General features: G+C 40.5%; 1 protein-coding gene across 2 annotated transcripts in view; it reads right to left on the bottom strand.

Moving 5' to 3' along the window:
* The window catches only part of palld (palladin, cytoskeletal associated protein), a 110,651-nt gene that overhangs the window by 45,756 nt on the left and 43,431 nt on the right, over positions 1-21,464 (bottom strand). The window contains exons 3-12 of one of the 2 annotated variants that reach the window (XM_079574856.1): positions 16,900-17,075; positions 16,341-16,404; positions 15,635-15,752; positions 15,314-15,376; positions 13,134-13,275; positions 11,859-11,882; positions 8,513-8,632; positions 5,169-5,439; positions 4,609-4,776; positions 2,679-2,714 (exon numbers count right to left, since the gene is read on the bottom strand). In XM_079574856.1, the coding sequence (XP_079430982.1) occupies positions 2,679-2,714; positions 4,609-4,776; positions 5,169-5,439; positions 8,513-8,632; positions 11,859-11,882; positions 13,134-13,275; positions 15,314-15,376; positions 15,635-15,752; positions 16,341-16,404; positions 16,900-17,075 (1,182 nt within the window). The remainder of the gene's footprint in view (positions 1-2,678; positions 2,715-4,608; positions 4,777-5,168; positions 5,440-8,512; positions 8,633-11,858; positions 11,883-13,133; positions 13,276-15,313; positions 15,377-15,634; positions 15,753-16,340; positions 16,405-16,899; positions 17,076-21,464) is intronic. The other variant, XM_079574855.1, reaches the window with a different exon arrangement.

A 21,464-nucleotide genomic window follows, 5' to 3' on the forward strand; every position in this document is an offset into this window, starting at 1 on the left:
GTCCTCACCTGAACAGTGCTGTTTATGGCCCAAACAACGTAAGCCAAACATTATCTGAGCTTTAGCCAAACGACCGGACCACCTGCAGGCTGGGATTCTGTGGCAGCTATAGCAAAAAAGACTGTGATTCAGTAAACAGCGATCTAAGCAGAGCGCTCGGATTTATTTTTCCCAAAACGTTATCAAAATGGTTTTCTAAAAATGATGCTCCTCAAACTCTCTCAAACTTTTCCCACCAAATACCACCTCGGGAAATACTCGACCTTCCAAGTACCACCAAACCAAGATTAAGATCCAATCAGGACTACACCGGGCCGAAAGAGGACCGACAATAGACCTCAACTGTGTGTAAACCATGTCTAAATGTCAGAACGAATAATTAACTTCACCCAAATCTAAAAGGTTACAGCCTACAGGCCAGTGCAACGCCTCATTTGAAAGCTAAGACCTAAAAAACTCATCTAGAAGGATCTTTTTCCTTGCGTTGTCGTCACAGTTTGGACGCTTCGTTTCATCGCTTTTCTGTTGCTCTTTTGTCGCTTTCCTGTTGCATTTTTGACTCTTTTTTGTCACTTTCTGTTGACCTTTTTCATCCTTGTTTTTGTCTCGTTTATCGTGATGATATTTTGCCACTTTTTTCAAGAAGCTTTTAGATTTGGTTAAAGTCTGGAGAAGAACTGGAGAAAATGTGCTCGGTTCAGGTGGGGGTTAAGAGCTGAACCCAACTACATCCAATCATAAATGAAATAATCTCTAATTAAAATGAATAGCCTAAAACAGTGTTTCCCAACCAGGGGTACGAGGACCCCAGGGCATACAAGAGCACTAAGCAGGGGGCACTTGGAAATATGTGAGATATAAAAAGAAGGGGAAACTGAACAGTATTTCAATATTATTTTAAGACAACACTTTATTTCAATGATCATTTGCAAATCCGTGCTTAGCGCCTCAGAGTTTAGGGGAACTTTGAGTAGAAATGAAAGACTCAAGGGGTACATGAGACAAAAAAGTTTGGAAACCACTGGTCTAAATCAGTGGTTTCCAACTGATTTGTGATATGTAACGCAAAATACAGTATTCTCCCACAAAATAAGTATAGAAAGCATTAGATAAGCCTAAAACTGGAAATTATGATCAAGACAACTCAGCAAATGTCATTTTAAACAAGGTAGGTAATGTTTTTCTTCTATTGCTGATCAATTTTAACCTCTTCATTCTCACCTGAACCGAGTTCGGCTATACCCAAATCTAAAAGCTTCTTGACTGGAGTTTACAGCCTGTAGGCCATCTGAAAGCTCAGACCTACAAAACTGATCACATTTTTGTCGTGTTGCGTCTTCTTATCTGTTTTTTCTTGTTGCTTTTTTTTGTCATTTTTTGATGCTTTTTCCTTGCTTTTTGTCACTTTTTATGTTGTGTTTCCATCCCTTTTTTGTCACTTTTTAGTCATGTTTTTGTCGCTTCTCCGGCATGTTACTGTTGCATTTCTGTCGCTCTTTTGTGGCTCTTTTTTTTTGCTTTTTCATCAGTTTTTAATCATCTTTTTTGCTACGTTTTCATCCTAATTTTTGACGCTATTTAGTCACTTTTAGATTTGACTGGAGAAAATGTGCTCAGTTCAGGTGGGGGTTAAGAGGTCCTACCCAACACATTTATTATTTTCTTATTCATTTGACCTTTACTGAACTAGGAAAGCTCCACTGTGATTTCAGAATCTCTGTTTCAGGGGAGTCCTGGCCCAAAAGGGGAACCCATTATGCATGTTTTTGGTGGTAAGGGAAACCTCCACAGCCTTTGAATGAAGCTAAAAGACTGCCAGACAAATTAAAAACATCGTAAACTCATTCATAACTTGTGAAGAAGATCAGAAGAACCTTGTGTTCCTCTGTCTAATACCTAAATCAAGTATTATTCCTGTAGAGCCAGAAAGACAGTAATAATATCCTAAATAAAAATCTGCTTTCTCTCAAAACTCAACCCCTGCTCTCTCTCTCCAGCAGCATTCCTGTTATGCGCCAACAAACCCAGAAATGCCCGTTTTCAAAATAATACCTCCATCTCTTCACTGTCCCACAGGCCAAGCAACACAGCGCGCTCATATCAGCAGCACTTTGTTCAAACAGACCTCATCCCTCGCTCCCCTCTCCATGTTATTCTTATCGTTTAGCCCCATTTTGTGTACACAGACACTTTTCCTCTGAGAAAACAAACACGCCGTCCCCCCGGTTATTTTACAGTTATCAGCTCGGGCAGCACTTACGCTCGACTCCTGAAATATTTCCTGCTTCGAGACGACTTAAATGTCTCGGAACTCATGCCTGGAGCTAGAGCTAAAGCGCTCACTGAAACAATCCGTCACTGAGGGTCACGTGGCCTTTGAGGAAAACTGATTGATGTGTGACCTGAGGACCACTGTGGCACAAACATGACCTTTACGACACACAACTGCTGTTTCACTGCGTCGTTACGATGTAAAAGGGAGGGTCCAGTGAGTGCGGTTTGAGTTTCATTAATTGCTACACAGCTTGGAGCCCGTTGTTTTTAGCACCATATGAATTCGCTGCTGTGGAAAAGTCCTCGAGAAACTTTTAACAGGGTTCTATTTAAAGAGAGACTGCGCTAATAAAGGGAATGGTGTAACGTAAAACCAAGCACGGCCCTCCCAAGAGCATATTTACCTGACATTTTGTGCCTCCTCCACTCTACCCTCAGCTCTGGAAGCACAAAATCAACAAGTGAAGTCAACACTCTTGCGTAAGCTCGGGCCTGCAGTAAACATGCAGTGCATCGCAGCAACTAAAGGTTTCAAAAACTGGTCATCTGGCTTTGAGTTTGACACGTTGATACGATTTTTTACGTTTTCAAACCAAAAAAGAGAGGTTTTTAAGGTTGAATTGTTAGTTATGGTCCAAACTAATTTCTAACACCTTGATGAAGAGTTTATGACAATATGGTAATGTTTACGACTATTAGCCAACACCTGGCTGTTTGTTTTAAGTATTGGTGCAACTTCTGGGTTCACAATTACAGCAGCAGTTTCTTTTTATTCCACAAATGTCTGTGAACATAGGATTCTGCAAGGAGGCAAAGTGGACCATGAATAAAAATCGTTTTGAAAATGGAAATAATCAGTTAAAATCCTAATAATTGAGTTCAAGAGACTCAACTAAAAAGTATAGATGACAACTTTTTTGAAGCTTTTTGTTGATGGATCTTGCCGAGACAGCTGAAGGGTTTACAAAGACATGCTGTAGATCATAAATGTGGTCCACCTACACCTAGATTCATTCCTTTTTCCAACAGTTGCAAGTGCAAGTCTGACAAGTCTTTCTTGAAGACAATTAGTAAATTGCAATCATGCAAATCCAGTAGTAACGACTGTAATGCTCATCGTCATCTGAAGCTACTGTCAACAACTGATCAATTAAAGCACAGAGAGGACAAAAACAGGATGCTGATACATGAGATTAAAAAACATTTCCAAAAATGCTGCATCTGCACAACACTGGAGCGCTGAGTGAAGTCCATTCATGACACAGAGAGAGGATTCATTAGAGCCACAGAGAGGTGCTGACAGCCCTGCTTGGGACATGCAGAGGTCACAGGAACAATAGGCGCAGATCTGTTTACAGCAGACAGACAGCAGCTGGTACACGGGACGGGCACACAACACATACACCCCGACAGAGAGGAATGCTTTGTAACGGGGATCGACAGTGGTGATTCCCCTTTGACCATTTCACTGAGCACACACATAAACGTATTTATTACAGCAGACAAAACAGTTATTGAAAGTTTCTGCAAACCACGAATGCACAGACTGAGAGTGTGTCCTAGAAGAGATGAGCTCAGCTTATGAATGCACTATGCATGAGAAAGAAATATTTGATATCTGTCTTGAATAAAACAACATTATTATGGAATCATTTCAGCAAAGTAGGGTCCATTCGAAAAAATCAAAAGCACTTTGTTTTTGTTTTAAAGTCAAAATATGACTTTATAAAAATACTAAATCAGAACCAAAACATCACTATAATCACACAGAATTAGCCAAATCCAGATTTAGTTTAAGCAAGACAAAGACTGTGTAAACCTCAGTCAGATGAAAGACCTGCACCACCGATATGTTGGTGCACTGACATATCAATATAAACTCTAAAAATCACTCAACCACAAAATCCATAGCATTTTCTGAAAGGAATCATGTTTGAGTCTGATGTCATTAACAATAAGCTACTTATATTACATAAGGACAATACATTTAATCCAATAGACACTCAAAGATGCTGAAGACAATGAACGGGTCAGTATTATCGAGCCACACTTCAACTACAACCACTATCAAAAACCCTGTAAATTAGTTTAGATAAAATAACTTATATTTACAACATAAGAAGAGGAACAAAAGTGAAATGTACAAAAAGGCTGGTTAACTAACTCAACTCAAGTGCATTGAAAACGTTTCTCAGAACAGAATAACGCAATTTGTGCCACCGCGTCACTGCACCACTGGGAGTTTGCAGAAAAGTTAAATATCCACATCATTTTAGTGCTCCCCTCCCTGTCCCGGGGCACTGACCACACAGGACCTGATACGGCTGTACTCACAGTTTGGGTTTGGGCTTGAGGGGCAGCGGCGCGTCCTTGGCTGGAGATGGAGACAGTTTTGGGGAGGGGGGCTGGTCTGGCACCGGTGGGACGGGAGCCTGGGTCTCTGAAGCAGGTTCAGGCTGAGGAGGGGGTGAAGGGGGAGGCAGGAGGGGCGCGGCGGGCTCTCTATCGGAGGAGAAGGGGGAAGGAATCGGTTTAATTTAGTCACATTTGCCTGACATGTTGTGCGTGTTTGATTGGAACGTAATCCTACTTTTTCTAAGATGGGAAACATCTGGGAGCTGGATTAAAAGCTTTATATTGACAAAATTTACTTTACCTGAACACATTACTTTCTCGGTTTTGGAAATGCCAGACTGATCTAAAGATGGATATAGATTTTCAGGACAAATTGTACCATTCAAAAGAAGTAATGTTTTGAATTCACTATAGTAACAGTGAAACCAATCTATAGGTTTTGCTTCTGTTAATTCTTAAACATAGATAAAAAAAAAACATATGTTCAAATAGTTTCCTTTTCTTTAGCAAATCATAAGGTAGCTAACTACTGTACCCACCTCTGAGTTGGAGGTGATGGCGGGCTCTGAGGCGGACCGTTCGGGACAGTCTCTTTCTGCTCCCAGTCTGAGGACGCCTGCACTGGGGGCAGGGAGGGCACGGCGGGCCACAGGTCGAACTCTTTGACCAGGCCGGGCTGGGGCTGGGCTCTGGGGGGTAGCTCCAGGAGTGTGATCTCTGTGGGAGGGGGCGGAGGGGGGAACGGGGCAGAGTCCTCCAGACCCGAGCTCTCAGCGGACATCCCGTTACCGCTACTGGAGGAGTCCTCGGCTGCAGGAGAGAAGGAGATGGTGCGACATAAGCATCACAGGAGGAGAGGTCATGATGGGACGCTTGTTGTTACATCAGTGCTTCCTATCCCATCTCTGTTGATCTACTGGCACATCTAGCCTTATCTTTGTATCTAGCTGGGGGATAAGTCTATTGTACATGTTTTGAATTCTTGGGGGAAATGAGAAAGTCTGGGAAAAGTAAAGTAACTAATGTTAAATCCCTTACTGTAGATGGGAAAAATTGACAGAGAGAGAAAAATCTGGGTATACTAGTAAAAAGGAAAGAAGTCAGATAGGAGATTTGTTGATGTGGTATAAATAATTAAGATTAAAAGCAATGGCGCAATTTTCTGATGTCCTTTTAAACATTATCAGATTGTTCCAAGCCTTTCTTCTTTTTCTTTTGTTTTATGGGACTGGAAACAATTTCCCAGCTTTTTCAGGAACTGCAGACAATTCCACACGTCCAGCTGAATCATGGCGCAGCAGCTGGGCCCATTCACTGATTCTGTTTATTCAGCCCCTGCTCCAGTAATGGGCTCCACTCTCGCACACACATGCACACAGTTACTGTAATGTGTGTCCAGCGCAGTGTAAACAGGGCTAAATATGTCGAGGCAGATTTTAAACACTCCCCACAGAGGAGCAAAAGAGCCACCTGAGGATAATGATCTAATGGCAATTTAATTAATGGGAAAACATTGATGGGTTGCATATGATACAACTGTAGAATGTCCATTGATATTTATTTATCGATATCCAGACTGGCAGCGCAGTGATATAGGTACATGGTAATAGGGAAAACATTTATATAATTCATAGTTTATTTTAAATTTACGTTAAAAAAACATACAAAGGAAACAGTTGTAAGCTTAAACAAGACAATAGGCTCTGCACGCGGGTGGCCGTTGACTTCCAAGTGGATCCTCAGTCGGCGCTTGCTCATCCTGTCTCTGTTATTTAGTTAGGTCTTGTCTAAAAAAACAAACAGCTCAAGATTCCATGGCAGTGAGTTACTGGTGGACAGTCACTAGCATCATGTTAAAAACATCGCGTCAGGAGCGAAGAATTCACCGGAGGAAACTTCCTGCTCATCACGGTCAGTGTTTTTGTCTTGAAGCTAACGGCTAACGCTAATTAAAAATTGAAATAGCAACATGACTTTGAATGAGCCTCCTCAAAAAACAATCGGCCTGTCTTTAGTATAAACACTTTTCAGTTGTTTCATTTTTGTGTTGTTTTTTGATACTACGTAGTCATTAGCTCTGAGATAAAAAGTCGTACTTCCAAAAACACAGACGTTTCCTGCAGTGAAGAACTAACATCCAACATAATGTTTGAGTGACTGCGGATCAGTATCTCATTGCCAGTGATGTTTTCTTGAACTATTCGTTTATTTGTGCAAGACATCGCTAATTTTTAAGGGGAAAATAGCGAGAGAGGAAGGACCACACCCGCCGGGGATCGCATTCGGAAGTCACGTGTCACGCTAGTCCAGGAAACTTTTCAGAGTTTTGTTAGCCTGCTCAACGCATTTTCCCTAAAGCCGTTAGCCTTAAGCCATCGTAATAGCAAATTGTGAAAGATCCAGATGTTTTCAGCTGTTGTCAACCCATACCATTGGCCACATTTAGAAATAATTTATGAATGTACACACCTTTATAGATTTTACATCAGAATAAAAAGTGCAAATTGGCCATTTTATACTCACTACTGCCACCTCAGGTCATACGTGTAACTGCACCTTCTATATTAAGCTCGTGCATGACGCCAGTTCGGACCCGCAGTACCAACTTTTTGAGTGACAGTGCAGGATTTTAGAGGCAGTTGTGGTGAACAGGTCTGGGCTCATTCTACACATTAGGACATGGCTGGAACATGTAGGGGGAGGAAAATACATAATATTAACATTTTTAAACTCTGTATAGTCCCTTTAAATCACACTCAGTTTCGGATTTCAGAAATTATATTAATGCCATGAAACGGACATGTCATACCACGTTATACCTCGCCGTACTTTAAAGGAACAGGCCACCGTTTTTACACAATGAGATATGTTCTTGCCTGAGCTTAGACGAGTTGATACGTACCTGTCTGGTCTTTGTGTGTGCCCTCAGTCACTCACAACGACCAAAGATGTTGTTAGCATTTGGCCTCTCCCAGTATATTCCTATAGCTCCAAACGGGGTGAAGTTAGAAGCGACCAAGCTCTTCCACGGGCACAGAGACCAGACAGTTGCGTATCAACTCGTCTAAGCTCAGGTAAGAACATATCACAGTATGGAAAAACGGTGGCCTATTCCTTTAATATAGGGCATGGCTTTACCATTCACTTGTATGGGGATAGGCCGCTCAATTCAAACAGGTCCAGTAAACTGTTGGCTAGCAGAAGGAAGCATTTGGAGGAACAGGCTGAGCTAGCTATCGGCATTTCTATGATTTCTATGGTCATAGCCCTACAGGAAGTTAGCCACAACATTCCTTACACAAGCCTATCTTGATTCAAGTTGATGAGTTCTACCCATGATCTGATATTGTACCTTCAAAAGTAAAGCATCACAATAGACTAATACTCCAGCTGTACTCCTCGCTATTATCCTGACTCACGGTCTGGAGAAGGGAGCTGCATTGCGTTCACCTACTGCTCCTGACAGGTTGTCCCAACAGCAGCTGTGGACCAAATTTTCAAGCTTTGGCAACACAACATAGAAATCCTGACCGAAGTTAAAAGGAGGAAGAGGGGAAATTGTCCAATTAAGATTAACATATCTCCAAAGAGCCTTAATGTCCTCCTGATGTCTTCCAGATGTGGCTCCAGACTATTGTTATGAATGTCTTTTTAGATCAAGACAAGAAGTGAATGTTTGAAATTACCCACTTCACAAAAAAAAAGGAAATGTCTGTGCAGCGTTAAGCTCCAAATAGATATAATGTAATTTTCTCCTTTCCTTTGACTAAATAACTCATGTGCACCACAACAGGGAGCAGGCTTTTGACTTTTGCGTGAGTCAGATTTTGTCTCGTAGGTAAATACTTTTTTAACCCCGTATTTAGCCTTTAGTGCGGCTGACCTGGTGTGACTGTGAGCCGGGCTGAACAGTTGACACAGCCATAGGGGTTGGAGGCCGAGCAGGAAAAGACACCTCCATCTTCGGGAAAGGCCTCAGCTATGACCAGAGTACAGATCTCCTCTGAAAGCAGACAAATCACAACAATGATACAGATTTATGTGTAACCGTTCATTGAGAATTCAACCAAGAAAAATGTATCTTTTTCCTCTTTTACATTGTTTCACCCCTCACCGGAAGGCTACTGTAAATAGACGGCAAGTTATATCTATGCCCTCCATGCCTATAGAGTTCAGGAAAATCCACAGTTACCATGGAGATCCGCCATGTTTGCAGCTGCTAGCATACATTTTCCATAGACTAGCTAAAAACATTGTAAAAAGTGGAGAAAAAAGCCTCTGTTAGCTGCTGAGTTACTGCTGGTAAATATGTACGTCTAACTCACTGTGGTGTCCGTGCTTTAATATGAACAGTAATGTGAAAAATCTTCATTAGTTTATTATTGCAGGCTTAGCTAAGGCTCTACTTCCGGGTCCCGAGATGTGCGAGAAATTACAAAAAACTCTTTCATACCACAATCAATATTTCTGAAACTCAACAGAGAGTTACTGAACATACTTATTTATCAGGCCCATTAGCCAAAAATGCTGTACCTACTGCTATAAAAGTAATATTTACCCAAATCGGGTACATCCGGGTTAGCGGAGATAAATGCTAACGGCGCAGCAGCTACGCTAACTCCGGAAGTTGTGACTTTAGTAAATATTCCTTTTTTAGCCGTAGGTGCGGCATTTTTGGCTAATGAGTCTGAGAAATAAGAAGGTTCAGTATCTCTCCGTTAAGTTTCAGAAATATTTATGGTTGTTTTTAAGAGGTTTTTTTAAATGTTTTTTTGTCGCATATTTGTCGGTTTGCTAGGACATCAGACAAATGTATTGTTTTTTGTAAGTCACGTGACAAAAACGCTACCCACCTCCAGTTTAGATGTTTCTCTTGCAAATAATGTTAAACTGAATCACAAAGCTTCTATATATCCTGCTTTTCTCACTTTTTTTTTTTTACCATCACAGAGAGATAAAAGGAACACAGCAACATTTAAAGCATAAAAGTATTACCTAAAATGCTAATGCATGATTAGCATTAGCTCACAGGTCCAACGTAATATGATATAAAAAGTCTTCTATAGTCTTCTATAATTCAGAATTTGTTAAAGATTAGATTAGATTATTCTCCAAATTGTTTTCCCCTTAACTGTTTTCAAACATGACCATGTATGGGTGATTCCAGAGATGCCGGCTGTATCACTATGGTAGGCTATAGTTTGTGAGTTTTCACTTAATTCACAAATGTTTTCTCATATTGTTGTGACTGGATCTAAAAAACATCCATTTTGTGGCTAAAAAGTCCTTTAAACAACAACAATCCTGGACGTGTGACTGAATAACGTCTCCACTTTTTGCTGCTTGTGCTGAAAGACGAGATGTTCAACTTTAGACCAGTTTGGCTTTTATGTGGAAAGGCCTAGTAATTACAGACATTACCCATAAAAAAGGTCGAATCAATTATATCTTGACAGTTAAAAGGCAAATTTCATGAATACAACCTACAGTTTAACCAAAGGCAAAGATACTCATGACACATTGTTTCCAAATTCTGTAATTCAATAATGTGGCTTTATTATGGTTTAGAAAGAAAAGAAACATCTAATCTCCTCATAGTGCTGCATACTGTATATCCAATTATCAAAACCTGATCATTATTTTTCCATGAATACTCAACAGTAACTTGAGCGCCCCACTTGCATGATGTCATGTGAACGTTAATCACAGTGAGTCACAGCGTCAGGTAAACACAGCCGCAGACAACATGTCATTTGGAAATCAAAAGCTTTAGCATTAGATTGTAGAGGCTTTCACTTGTCGCAGTAATTAAAAGTGCGTCCAAATGAGTTTATCAGACTCTCACAAGGTCGTGGAAAGACTGACTATTTTTAAACATGGCGTACGTAATGAATGTAACACTAAATGGAGGTGAAGTTAATTAATTTGTTATATTTTTATTCATACTCCTCATTTTTTACAAGTTGTATGAGAAAAAGACTGAAGAAACCCAAATAATAAGAAGCAGCAGCGGTCGGATTGTTCAGTGTTGTTTCACCCCTTAACTGAGCACATTCTCTCCAGTTCGTTTTTGTCACATTTTCGTGTCTTTTTGTGTTGCTTTTTAATCACGTTTTCGGAACATTTTAGTCATTTTTTCATCACGTTTTTGTTGCTTTTCATGTTTTTTTGTCGCTCTTTTGTCACTTTATTTGAGGCTTTTTAGTCACATTTTAGTGCCTATTTTAGTTGCTTTTTCCTTTCGTTTTCTTCATGTTTTCATCACGTTTTTGTTGCTTTTTCATTGTTTTTAGTAGCATTTTTGTCACTCTTTTGTCACTTTTTAAGCCTTTTTTTTTGGTTGCTTTTTTGACACGTTTTTATTGCGGTTTCTTTGGGTTTTTTGTCACATTTTTGCTGCTTTTTCCGTTGCTTTTTTGTCGTGGTTTCGCCTCGTTTTTGTCCCGTTTTTGTCGCATTTCCACTAGTCTTTGTTGCTATATTGACACTCTTTTCAAGAAGCTTTTGAATTAGGGTCAAGTCGAACTGGAGAAACTTAACTTAAAATTAAAAACATATCTACTCAAGAATCTTTCTCATTCACGTCAGAACAGATGACAAGCCTTTTCAATGGAAAACTCCTCTATGACTGCGAGCTGAGCACAAACATGTTGCCCCTGCCACAAATCTGTTTATTACAGGATGGCAGGGGAACAAAATAGTGAACAGGGGTCAGTCCCATATTCTACTTAATCCTACCCCTTGTCCTAAACTGAACACCCACTTCCCCTTCCATCCTGTAAAAAGAAAAATGGCCTAAAACTGGTATGCAAACGTTTTGACTTATGTAAGCACCAGACCGCTGATAGATTTGTCATGAGCTTTTGACTCAGGATTTCGAGTCACAGATGTTTTGGGACGTCTGGGTGACTCAACTTTACAAAATCCAACACCTGAATTGACCCCGGGACAAACAGGTGGGGCACAAATCATAATAAGTCATTGTTAATAGTCCGCGTTGCCTCACTCGCTCCCGCCATCTGTCTTATGATGTAACGCGTTGACCAGTTTAGGTGTGACTTGCCGTTGTCATAACTCAGTGAAAGGCAGACAATAAAACTTTCATCGAATATATCCGTATTTCCACACAGCAGCTACAACGTTTGGGACTTTAACAAGGGAGAGTGGGAGGGACGTGTGTGTTTTAATTTACTGCAACAGCCCCGGAGGAGAAGCAGGTGTTGACGTACCTGGTTCAGCTGCAGATCTGGGCTCTGAGGGGGGACAAAAGAAGAAATAATAACAACGTCAAAACTGTGTCAAGTTGAGTTTGTGAAACTGATGTTAAGAATCAAGGTTAGGGTTAGGAGACATTTTACTCTAAAGCAAACTTTCTTTTCATTACATTGTTTTTGTATCTGTTAAGTTCATTTATTATTGTGTAGAATGTATGGTTATAGAAGTTGGATTGCATCCTTTTCATTGTAAACAGAACCCTCCACTTTCAGGACAGAGCGTCAAAGCAAATGATAACTCATTGGCTTCTGTTGGTATATACTGATGCGGGAATGTCATCTGCATAACTCCTATAATAAACAGCACAGATGGTGTGTGTTTGAGGATAGATCCCTTTATTAACCTCTTAAAGGAACAGGCCACCGTTTTTCCATACTGAGATATGTTCTTACCTGAGCTTAAACGAGTTGATATGTACCTGTCTGGTCTTTGTGTGTGAGCTCAGTCACGCAAAACGACCAGATGTTGTTAGCACATATCACAGTATGGAAAAACGGTGGCCTGTTCCTTTAACCCTCACCTGAAACGAGCATATTTTCTCCAGTTTGGCATCTAAAATCTAAAAGCTTCTTCATAAAAGCGTCAAAATCGCAACAAAAATGTGCCGGAAACGCAATAATCACTCAAGAAAAAACACAAAATCGCAACTAAAAGTGATGAAAAAGCAACAAAAAGAGTGACAGAAAAGTGATAAAAATGCAGCGAACAAACTTCTCGAAAAAAGCGATGACAGAGCAACACAAATACTACGGAAACAGGACAAAAAAGCAACAGAAGAAGCTACAAAAGAGTGAGAAAAACGTTCCAGAAAAGCCACAGTAACACAATAATAAAGCAAGGGGAAAAAAACGCAGCAAAAACACGACAAGAAATCCACAAAAAGTGAAGAAAAAGTGATGAAAAAACACAACAAATACACTTCAAAACTGTGACAAAAACACAGCAACAATGCGGCAAAAAAGCTTTTGTAGGTCTTAGCTTTCAAATGAGACTTTACACTGGCCTGTAGGCTGCAAGCTACCATCGAGAAGCTATTAGATTTGGGTAATGCTGAACTGGAGAACATGTGCTGAAGAAAAAAGTGAATGTGTATGGGATTGACTGATTTCAGCATTGTGCCACTTTTATTTTAATGCCGGTGACAGTAAAACAATCAATTTAATCTCAAGCCTGGCCTCCATCTGCTCCCACATGCCTCTAATATTAGGTTATACAGAGGAAGGGCTTACTTTTTTGGAGGACTCGAAAGTCTGGTGAGTCCAGGATCTCCTCCCCCTCTCGGTACCATCGGACCTGCAGAGGAGGGCTGCCTCGGACCCTGCACTCCAGAACCACCACTTTGCCCTCGGAGGCCTGGGCGTCCTGCAACATCTGAACAAAAAAGAAGCATTATTCCTTTCTATTTGAGAAAAATATTAATGAGCAGACTTGTTTTAGTCAATGATTCTACTTCTTTCAAGGGTGTTTGTGCAAATTTAACCAACCTCCTAAGCAGAATGACTCTAAATAATGGGATAGAGTAAAGTCCTGATCGTGCACCTTGACACTCAGTTTTGCCATGGCTCCTTTACGTTATAGCAACCAGCCATAAAATACAATACATCCTGGCGGGACATCCATCAACGGGGCCGCACTCAGACCCCTCAGTCTGGCTTTGTGCTCGGGACATGTGCGTCTGCTGCTCTCATGTGTGCGTGGGTGACCTCACTGCCGCTCTCGTACAGATGATTAAAGCGTGCGACGGTTTCTTAAAGGAGGCGGGCGAAGGGTGAAGACAAACAAATGTTCTTTCGGTAATGAGCTGGAAAATGATTTAGGGCCTGACGGGGCTGGATGAGAACGAAGAAGAGAGAGAGACGACCCCTGCGGTTTTTGAGGGCGGGGGGGGGGGGGGCTGTTTGAAGCTCTGTCGCGGTCATGGCCAGGGGCAGAGCGCGAGGGCGAGGAAAAAAGAGTGAGCGACAGAGAAATGTTTTATGTGACCCCCACTGCTGTAAGCCACAGAGCTACACGCTGTTACGAGAATCCAAATTATGTGCGTGCATGTCTATAAACTACTATAACTGGTACTAAACCCGTTAAAATGTGTTATATGTGGCGCTGAAAGTATGTCTGTTTGACTGTAGTCCAGGGTTTGTTTTTTATTATAACAAATTAGTACATTGTAAGTCGTCAGGTCACACGCGTTTCTTAAGAATGAGAAAAGGGTAAAGCAGGTCTTTGTCTAGTGTTAAAGGAAATAACAACTCTAAGTAGGGAGGATGTGGGGATCGAGCCACCGGCATTCACGCAAGTGCAGGCAAACGCTCTACCAAGTATCACTGCCACCCCCGCCTGGAACAAGAACATTATCTCCTGTTCAACTTTTTTTTTTAAATGCAACAATCCGGGCAACAAAAAAAAGTGATGAAAAAGCAACAAAACGGTTATAAAAATGATGATAAAGCAAAAAAAAAATGTGGAAAATGCAACAAAAAACACAAAAAATACAATAAACAGCAAAGCGATGAAAAAGCAATGAAAAAGCGTGAAAAAAACTGACAAAAAATACGACCAAAAAGTGACAACAATGCAGCAAAACAGGCGACACAAAAGCGATGAAAAAGTAACGATTATGCTGCGACAAGAGGAAAAATCTTAGATCCGTTTTGTAGGCCTTAGCTTTCAAATGAGGCGTCACTTGTATCTAGGCTGTAAACTCCAGTCTAGGAGCTTTTACGTAGATTCCAATCACCTGGCTTAAAGTATCAGGAGAAAAAAATGGCTACATTATGTTCAGTGTGAAGCTACTGTCAATCATATAGATACAGACGGCATCTCTGGAATGGCCCATATATGGTCATGTTTGAAAACAGTTAAGGGGGAAAACAATTTAAAAAAATAAATAAACTCTAATTATTCAAAAATTTCTTTAACAAACGCTGAATAATGAATATAGTTTCTACTAAATAAAGATACAAAGACATGGAGTGGAGCAAAGTGGTTCAACAGCCCATAAATACATAAATATCAGAGAATGCCAACAGAATGCTTCATGCTAGCATCGGGCTAATGCTAGCTGTTAGCTAGCACTAGCTACAACTGCCGTTTTTTCACTTCTACTGAACAATCTGTTGTGAGAAAATATCCATATGAGCCCGATTTACACTTATGTGTGATAAATAAGTTCACATTCCACCAGAAAATGGCTAAAAAGAGTTAAAAAATGTGTTTCCCAAAAGATTCTATTTTCCCCCTCGGTGAAGCCACGCCCCCTTCTATGACGAGATGCCGTCTGTACGTGCCTGAAGATTTTTTTTGAAATCTGAAGTAATTTCTGAACTTTCAGTAATGAAGAGATACTGTATGTCATTATAAACTTGGGCTTGGTCGAGGAAATTTTTGGATAACAATATCAACACCGACATACCTTGGTAAATACAGGGGGTCCTGATACATCAACGGCAAACAGTGACGACACAGGGCTCTGCATCTGAAGCAAAATAAACTCCATTATTGCCATTATATCGACACTTCTGGATAAAGTCATATTTTCAAACCTGAACAAAGAGGAAATAGTCAAGTTTAAACTGTTGGTTCATAGCTCATTAATAATTCATAAACATCGAGTTTATAAGCACATTTCACATCTTTCAGTGGAACAGAGTGTCACGCCAATGTTTACAACGATAAACCTGCACTTCTGCCTTTTAATAGCAATTTCTATTTTCACTCGACTATGAACACAAACCCTGGGAGTGGGCTGGGACATGGACTGGACCAGAGTGGTGCGGCAGGGCAGGACGTCTGAGGTTTTGGGCGAGGAGGAGCGTATCGTCAGCGACATGGAGGTCGTCTTCTTCTGAACTCTGAGGAAAGAACAAACCCTTGTTTTGTTTTTTTTATGTTCAAGAGGATACTTGTATCAAAGTAAATGGTCAGCAGCCATTAAGATGATATCAGTCGGGTCTTGGCTTGTGAGGGTAAACAAAAAGCGAACTAGGAAGTTGTCCAGGAATTTGTAGCCAGATAAGCGAGCATCTAAATATTTGGCAAACAGAGCACTGGGTGGACAGAGTTTTGTACAATAGCGACGGTAAATCATTTCAAATGGACGGATTTGTATACATTTTACACAAAGCACTTGCCAGTTTTCTGTCTGTACAGTTAAGTTGTTTTTGCTTTCAGAGAGAGACACAGATCACCTGTCGAAGGGGGGAAAATGGGAAAAAGGTTGAAACTATCCCATATGGAAACAGGAGCAGGGTGATTTCTGACCATATTAACCCCACTGTGAGCTGTCAGTAGGTAAACTGGGGCACTGGATAAATGTTACGGGTCTTAAGGGGCTTTTAGGGGCTGTAGTTAAATGCGAACAGGCAGCCGACCCGCTGAGTTTGACCTGTTCATGTGTTCAAGGGTCAAAAGGTCACAGGGTCAAACCGAGGCACACGTACTGAGGCATGGCTCCGGATTTGGACTTGGACCCGCCCTCTCCCTCCGAATCTGACGACGAAGCTCCTGCAGACGGGACAAGTATACATTTTAGACATTCACAATCAAAAGTATGGGCATAACAACGACAATAAGGTGGAACTATGTCTGGGACTGAAGCAAAGAATAAAACAATGGAACAAGTTAGGATTTAAGCTTTAAGTATACTGAAATGCCATTTGCCACTAGTATAATAAGTATAACTGTAATACAAGAATAAGATGGCATTTCAGAAAATCGTTATCAATCAAAACTTCAGAGGCAATGGGTTTTGATTATCATAAGACCCCATGAAGACAGGATAGTGTTGTTTGCTAAGGTTATGCAGTCATTGCTAAAAACAGAGACTGCAGCAGCTCTAATGCTGATCATTAAATATAGCTTCAGTGCTCATTCTTAGGCTCTTTTTTAACAGAGGCTTATTAGATTTGTATGGTTGTACCTTAAAGTGTTTAGTTGATGCAGTGAGGATGTGTCCAATAAAGTGGTCAAAAGCCTCCGAGAGAATGAAACCCCCCGTACCTTCGATGTAGACCTCTGCGGAGGTGTTGTCTGCGCCCAGGCTGTTGGAGGCCACACAGGTGTAGCGGCCTGTGTCGTCCTCGAAGGCCTCGGAGATCACCAGCGTGTGAAGGTCTCCATCTCTCAAAATCTGGATGTCCGGGGAAGTGTGCAGCTCTCGACCCTCACAGAACCACCTGCAGAAAGAGGAGACAGGCCTGTAATAGGGCAAACATAGCACCAGCATGTTTTACGAATGTTACAAACAAACTATGAGTGCATGAAATAAAATACAGATATGGACAACATTTTAATCTCTCAACCCCCATCTGAATCAACACAGCACTAAAAGCTTCTTGGAAAAGAGCAAGCAAAGAGCAGCAAAAACGTGACGAAAATGTGATGAAAACTAGAGGCCGACCGATATTTGGGGATTTTACAATATCGGCTATTGGCCGATCTAGCGCCTAAAAAAAGCTGATATTTCCAGGACCGAAAATGATAGAGACGTCCCGTTTTTTGCATTGGAAAGAGCAAAGGGCTTTCAAATTAGTCCTCCCAAAACTCCCTAGGCCTCAGGGGAGGTGAGAAACATCGCAATGAAAATTGGCTAGCTTAGTTAGCTTTCACTAAACCTCCGTTAACCTCCGTCAACATGGACATGCTGCATGTCATTTTGAAGTGCACAATCTGGAGAATTCTCTCCCTGAGTTCGTATTAGTAGTCACAGCTAGTAACAATATGCCAATGACAGTTAATCAAAAGCTGGGACAAAAACTATCAATGGATCATCTAAAGTAATAAAATAAAATTGGCCAGTGCTGGAGCGGCCAAGTATTTGTTTCTACAGGATTATAGACCAGACATTTGGAAAAATTGGCCAAAAATAACGGCCGAGCAAATCGACATCGGCCAATTAACATCTCGGCATTGGCCTTAGAAAAACCTGTATCTGACAGCCTCTAATGAAAACAAAAAAGTGACAAAAACACACAAAAAAGTGATGAACACATGACAGATAAGAGACAAAAATGTGACGAAAAAGCAAAAAAAAGTGACGACAACACGGCAAGGCAAAATTGTTTTGTCGGTCTTCAAATGAGGCGTTACACTGGCCCATAGGCTACAAGCCGCACTGGAGAAAATGCACTTGGTTTACGTGTGGGTTAAGAGGTTAACGGGGCAGGTCTTTAATAATAATAATAATAATAATAATAATAATACAATAATACATTTTATTTGTATAGCGCTTTTCAAGACACTCAAAGACGCTTCACAGAAAAACAGTAATAAAAACCGACATAAATCTGACACTTTTCTATAATAATTAATGACTCTAACATGCTAAATAGGTGTGACTACTTCAGATATGTTAAAGGCCAGCCTCCTCTTCAATGGTTTTCCCCAACATAAATTACAGTCAAGGGCAATTTCACGACATATATTTGTTGATTGAGTAGAGCCAAAGGTTCCAGACGCACAAATCTTAATTATCACTATTATTTTCTTCCATTGTCTTGTGGCCGAGGGCTTGGCGAACTTCTTGCCAACAGAAACACGCTTTCCCGTAACAGTGAAACCTCTCCTCCTTTTCTCAGGTCTTACCGTGTCATTACTAAGAATTATGTCTCTATCAAATAAACACGCAAGGGCAATGACGATATTTTACCAGACCTTTGCTGGGTGCTGTGGAGGCCTGCCAATTCAGCTCTCGTCATTCAAGCCGAGACAGCTCCGTGGCTTTTTCCTGCATGTTTTATTTGCGTTGTATGTGTCAATCGTCAGCACCCCCAGAGGTATTGACGGGCAAAGAATTATGGGGATGGAAGAAGAGACGCCTTTCTCGCGATGGCTGTCTGTCTGACACCGAAACGACAGCACTTTGCAGCAGATTCAAGTGTCTTCAAAGCATTCGAAGGGACCCTGGAGCTTCCTAACCACATCAAATAAAAGATCAAATACAAGTAGTGTTCAGAATCAGGAGTCTCCTCTCAGCGTAGAGTAGAGGGGGCACTTAGTAGAAAGCTTAGTGACACTTGTGCTCAAAAGTCTCACTGATGCTTGAGAGCTGAAGTAATATCTTTGCTTTGACATGAGTAATAATTGTCCCAAGGCACGAGGAGATTGAGCAACTTTCAACAAAATGAAGAAGAAACTGCGTACATGAAGTGAGAGTAATGTCTGTGCCAGCGTAATGAGAGAAAAGCCAATTTCTAGAAAAGGAAAAACATGTTCACACGGGTTGAAATTAATGTATTTGACCAGGGGCTGTGAACAAACACATATTGGTCTAAAAAAAAGAAAACACTAATTTAGCTAGTTTCCCCTTGTCCTTGGACAGGTTCATGGCAGTACTAAGTAACTCATGCCCCTAGAGGCCATAAGCGCCACTGCAGGTGTCGTAGCATGTTGCGTTTTTTTTACTCATTAATTAATTGTCCGTGAGAGTAAATACTACGCTGACAGAAAAGACAAAGGGAGAGAGGGATATTGTACATCCAATAACACAATGAAGATAATCTTTTTCCCTCAAACTTGGCTGTAAATACTGTTTAAGTGGCGCTAGCCCGCAGTTAGCTTTGCCCGTTAGCCTGTTAGCTTCTTCTTCGTGATTCCATTAGTGTGTATTGGTGACTCTAACCCAGTGAAGGGAAGTTGCAATTGTGCTTTTCTGGCCAGAGACACCAGGGAGAGATGAAAGACTCCCCCCAATCATCCTAGTAAAACCTGTATTACTCCCAGGGGGACTACGAAAAGGATTTATTAAGTTACTTAGTACTGCTTTAATTTGTGTCAACCAATGTGTGATATTAGGGAGCAAAGATTGTTTTACGTATAGAATAGAAACAATAGCAAATATATTTAATTTATCCACTGGGTTGATATTTACATGTAGATCTGTCTTGATGTCTGCATTTATGATTTTTATTTATTTTTTGCACCTGTGTATCTGCACATTTACACTTCTGTCGCTCCAATGACCCTTCTGCTTTTCAAACACACAGTAATGCCGCACAACACCTTTACTGCGTGTTTCCTTGTTCACCTCTCGACCTTTACCACTGACAAGAAGTGGGGCAGAGATTCCCAAAATTCCCGTAAGGAGCAGCTGTCCTGTCTGTCCCGCCTCCAACCAGGAAAACCTTATTCTCTCAGATTCCTTAGATCACATTCCAACACCTAAATGAGTATTTCTGGCATGTCAGTGGAAATCCAAGTCGTTGAGCGTTTCCTTTGTCAATAAATCACCAAGTAGTTCAGCTGTTCGTAAAGTTTCACATCAAATACAACCAAAGAGATAGGACTAAACCGTGAATATGTTTATCAATAAATGACATAAACTTATAAAACTGTCTGAACAACTACAGAGGACCATGAGTACCACGGTTTGAGATAGACTGAGCGGTGTGAGTAAGAGTGCACTCAAAAAAATGATTCATTGGACTAACTCAATTTAATTGTGGGCAGAAGTTCCATCCAAAAAATATATTTAAACTTAACACAAACCAAGTTTTTCTGTATATGTTAATATTGTTTAGTTTGACCAGAACTATATTTCTTCATTTGGCTGACTAAAAGGAAAGGCTTTCAAGTAAATAAAATGAAATGGGTTTGGGCAATCAATTTTTAACAATTAATAGCTCAACTAAAAGGTTTTTATGTAAATAATTATAAATGAGTTTGGTCAAGCCATTTTTAATAATTATATCTAAAGCTATTTTATATTCTAAATGTATTATTATAATTTGTGGTTGTTCAACTCAAAAGTTTCCATTCTAAATAAAACATACAAATTTGATTCAGACAACCATATTTGTTCTAAAAGATTTATTTCTTTTAACAAGTTAAAACTTTACTCTGAACAGTTTCTAAAAGTTGTGTTTCCTCCAGAAAGTCAATTTTACACTTAGACATTAGAAATATGAGTTTCTAATCTAATAAAACTGTATTCTGAAAAAAATGAATTCTTAACAGTCAGCGTTAAATGGAGCGAGAATCCCCACGAGGACGGCATTTTTATCAGGATAGCTCAGAACTAGTATGAATGCCAAAGTCACTCTCTCAACCTTGGAGTTGTTGTATATTTGACTGATAATTAACGTTGCTCATGTCCAAACCCTATTAACAATTTGGCTTGTTGCACAATGTGGCTACGCTAGTTCCTCTGAGCTGAAGTTGTAGGCGCTAGTACGACCCGTTCGAATCATCGTATTTCCTACAGGTTCTGTGGTGGACAGTGAGTTCCTGGTAGATGATCACTTCCTGCAGGTGAACGACTTGCTGTACAGTGTAAATGTTTCCGTAGAGGAGAGGTCTATGTTCATAAGGATTAGCAAGTTTGTCTTGAAGCTTAAGGCTAGCATTAATTTCATGCATTATACAATTTGAAATAGTATATAGCATGCTAGCCTATAGCTTCAAGACAAACTATCAATCCTTCATGATCACAGGTGTCTCCTCTGAACTCTTTACATCAAGATTTGAACACGCAGTAAATGGTCATCTACTGGGAACTCACTGCCCACAACATAATCTTAAGAAAATATGATTATTATTCCAGGAAAAGAATACAGACAGGAAGTACT

The sequence above is a fragment of the Gobius niger genome (assembly GCF_951799975.1).
Source record: "Gobius niger genome assembly, chromosome: 17".
NCBI lineage: Eukaryota > Metazoa > Chordata > Actinopteri > Gobiiformes > Gobiidae > Gobius > Gobius niger.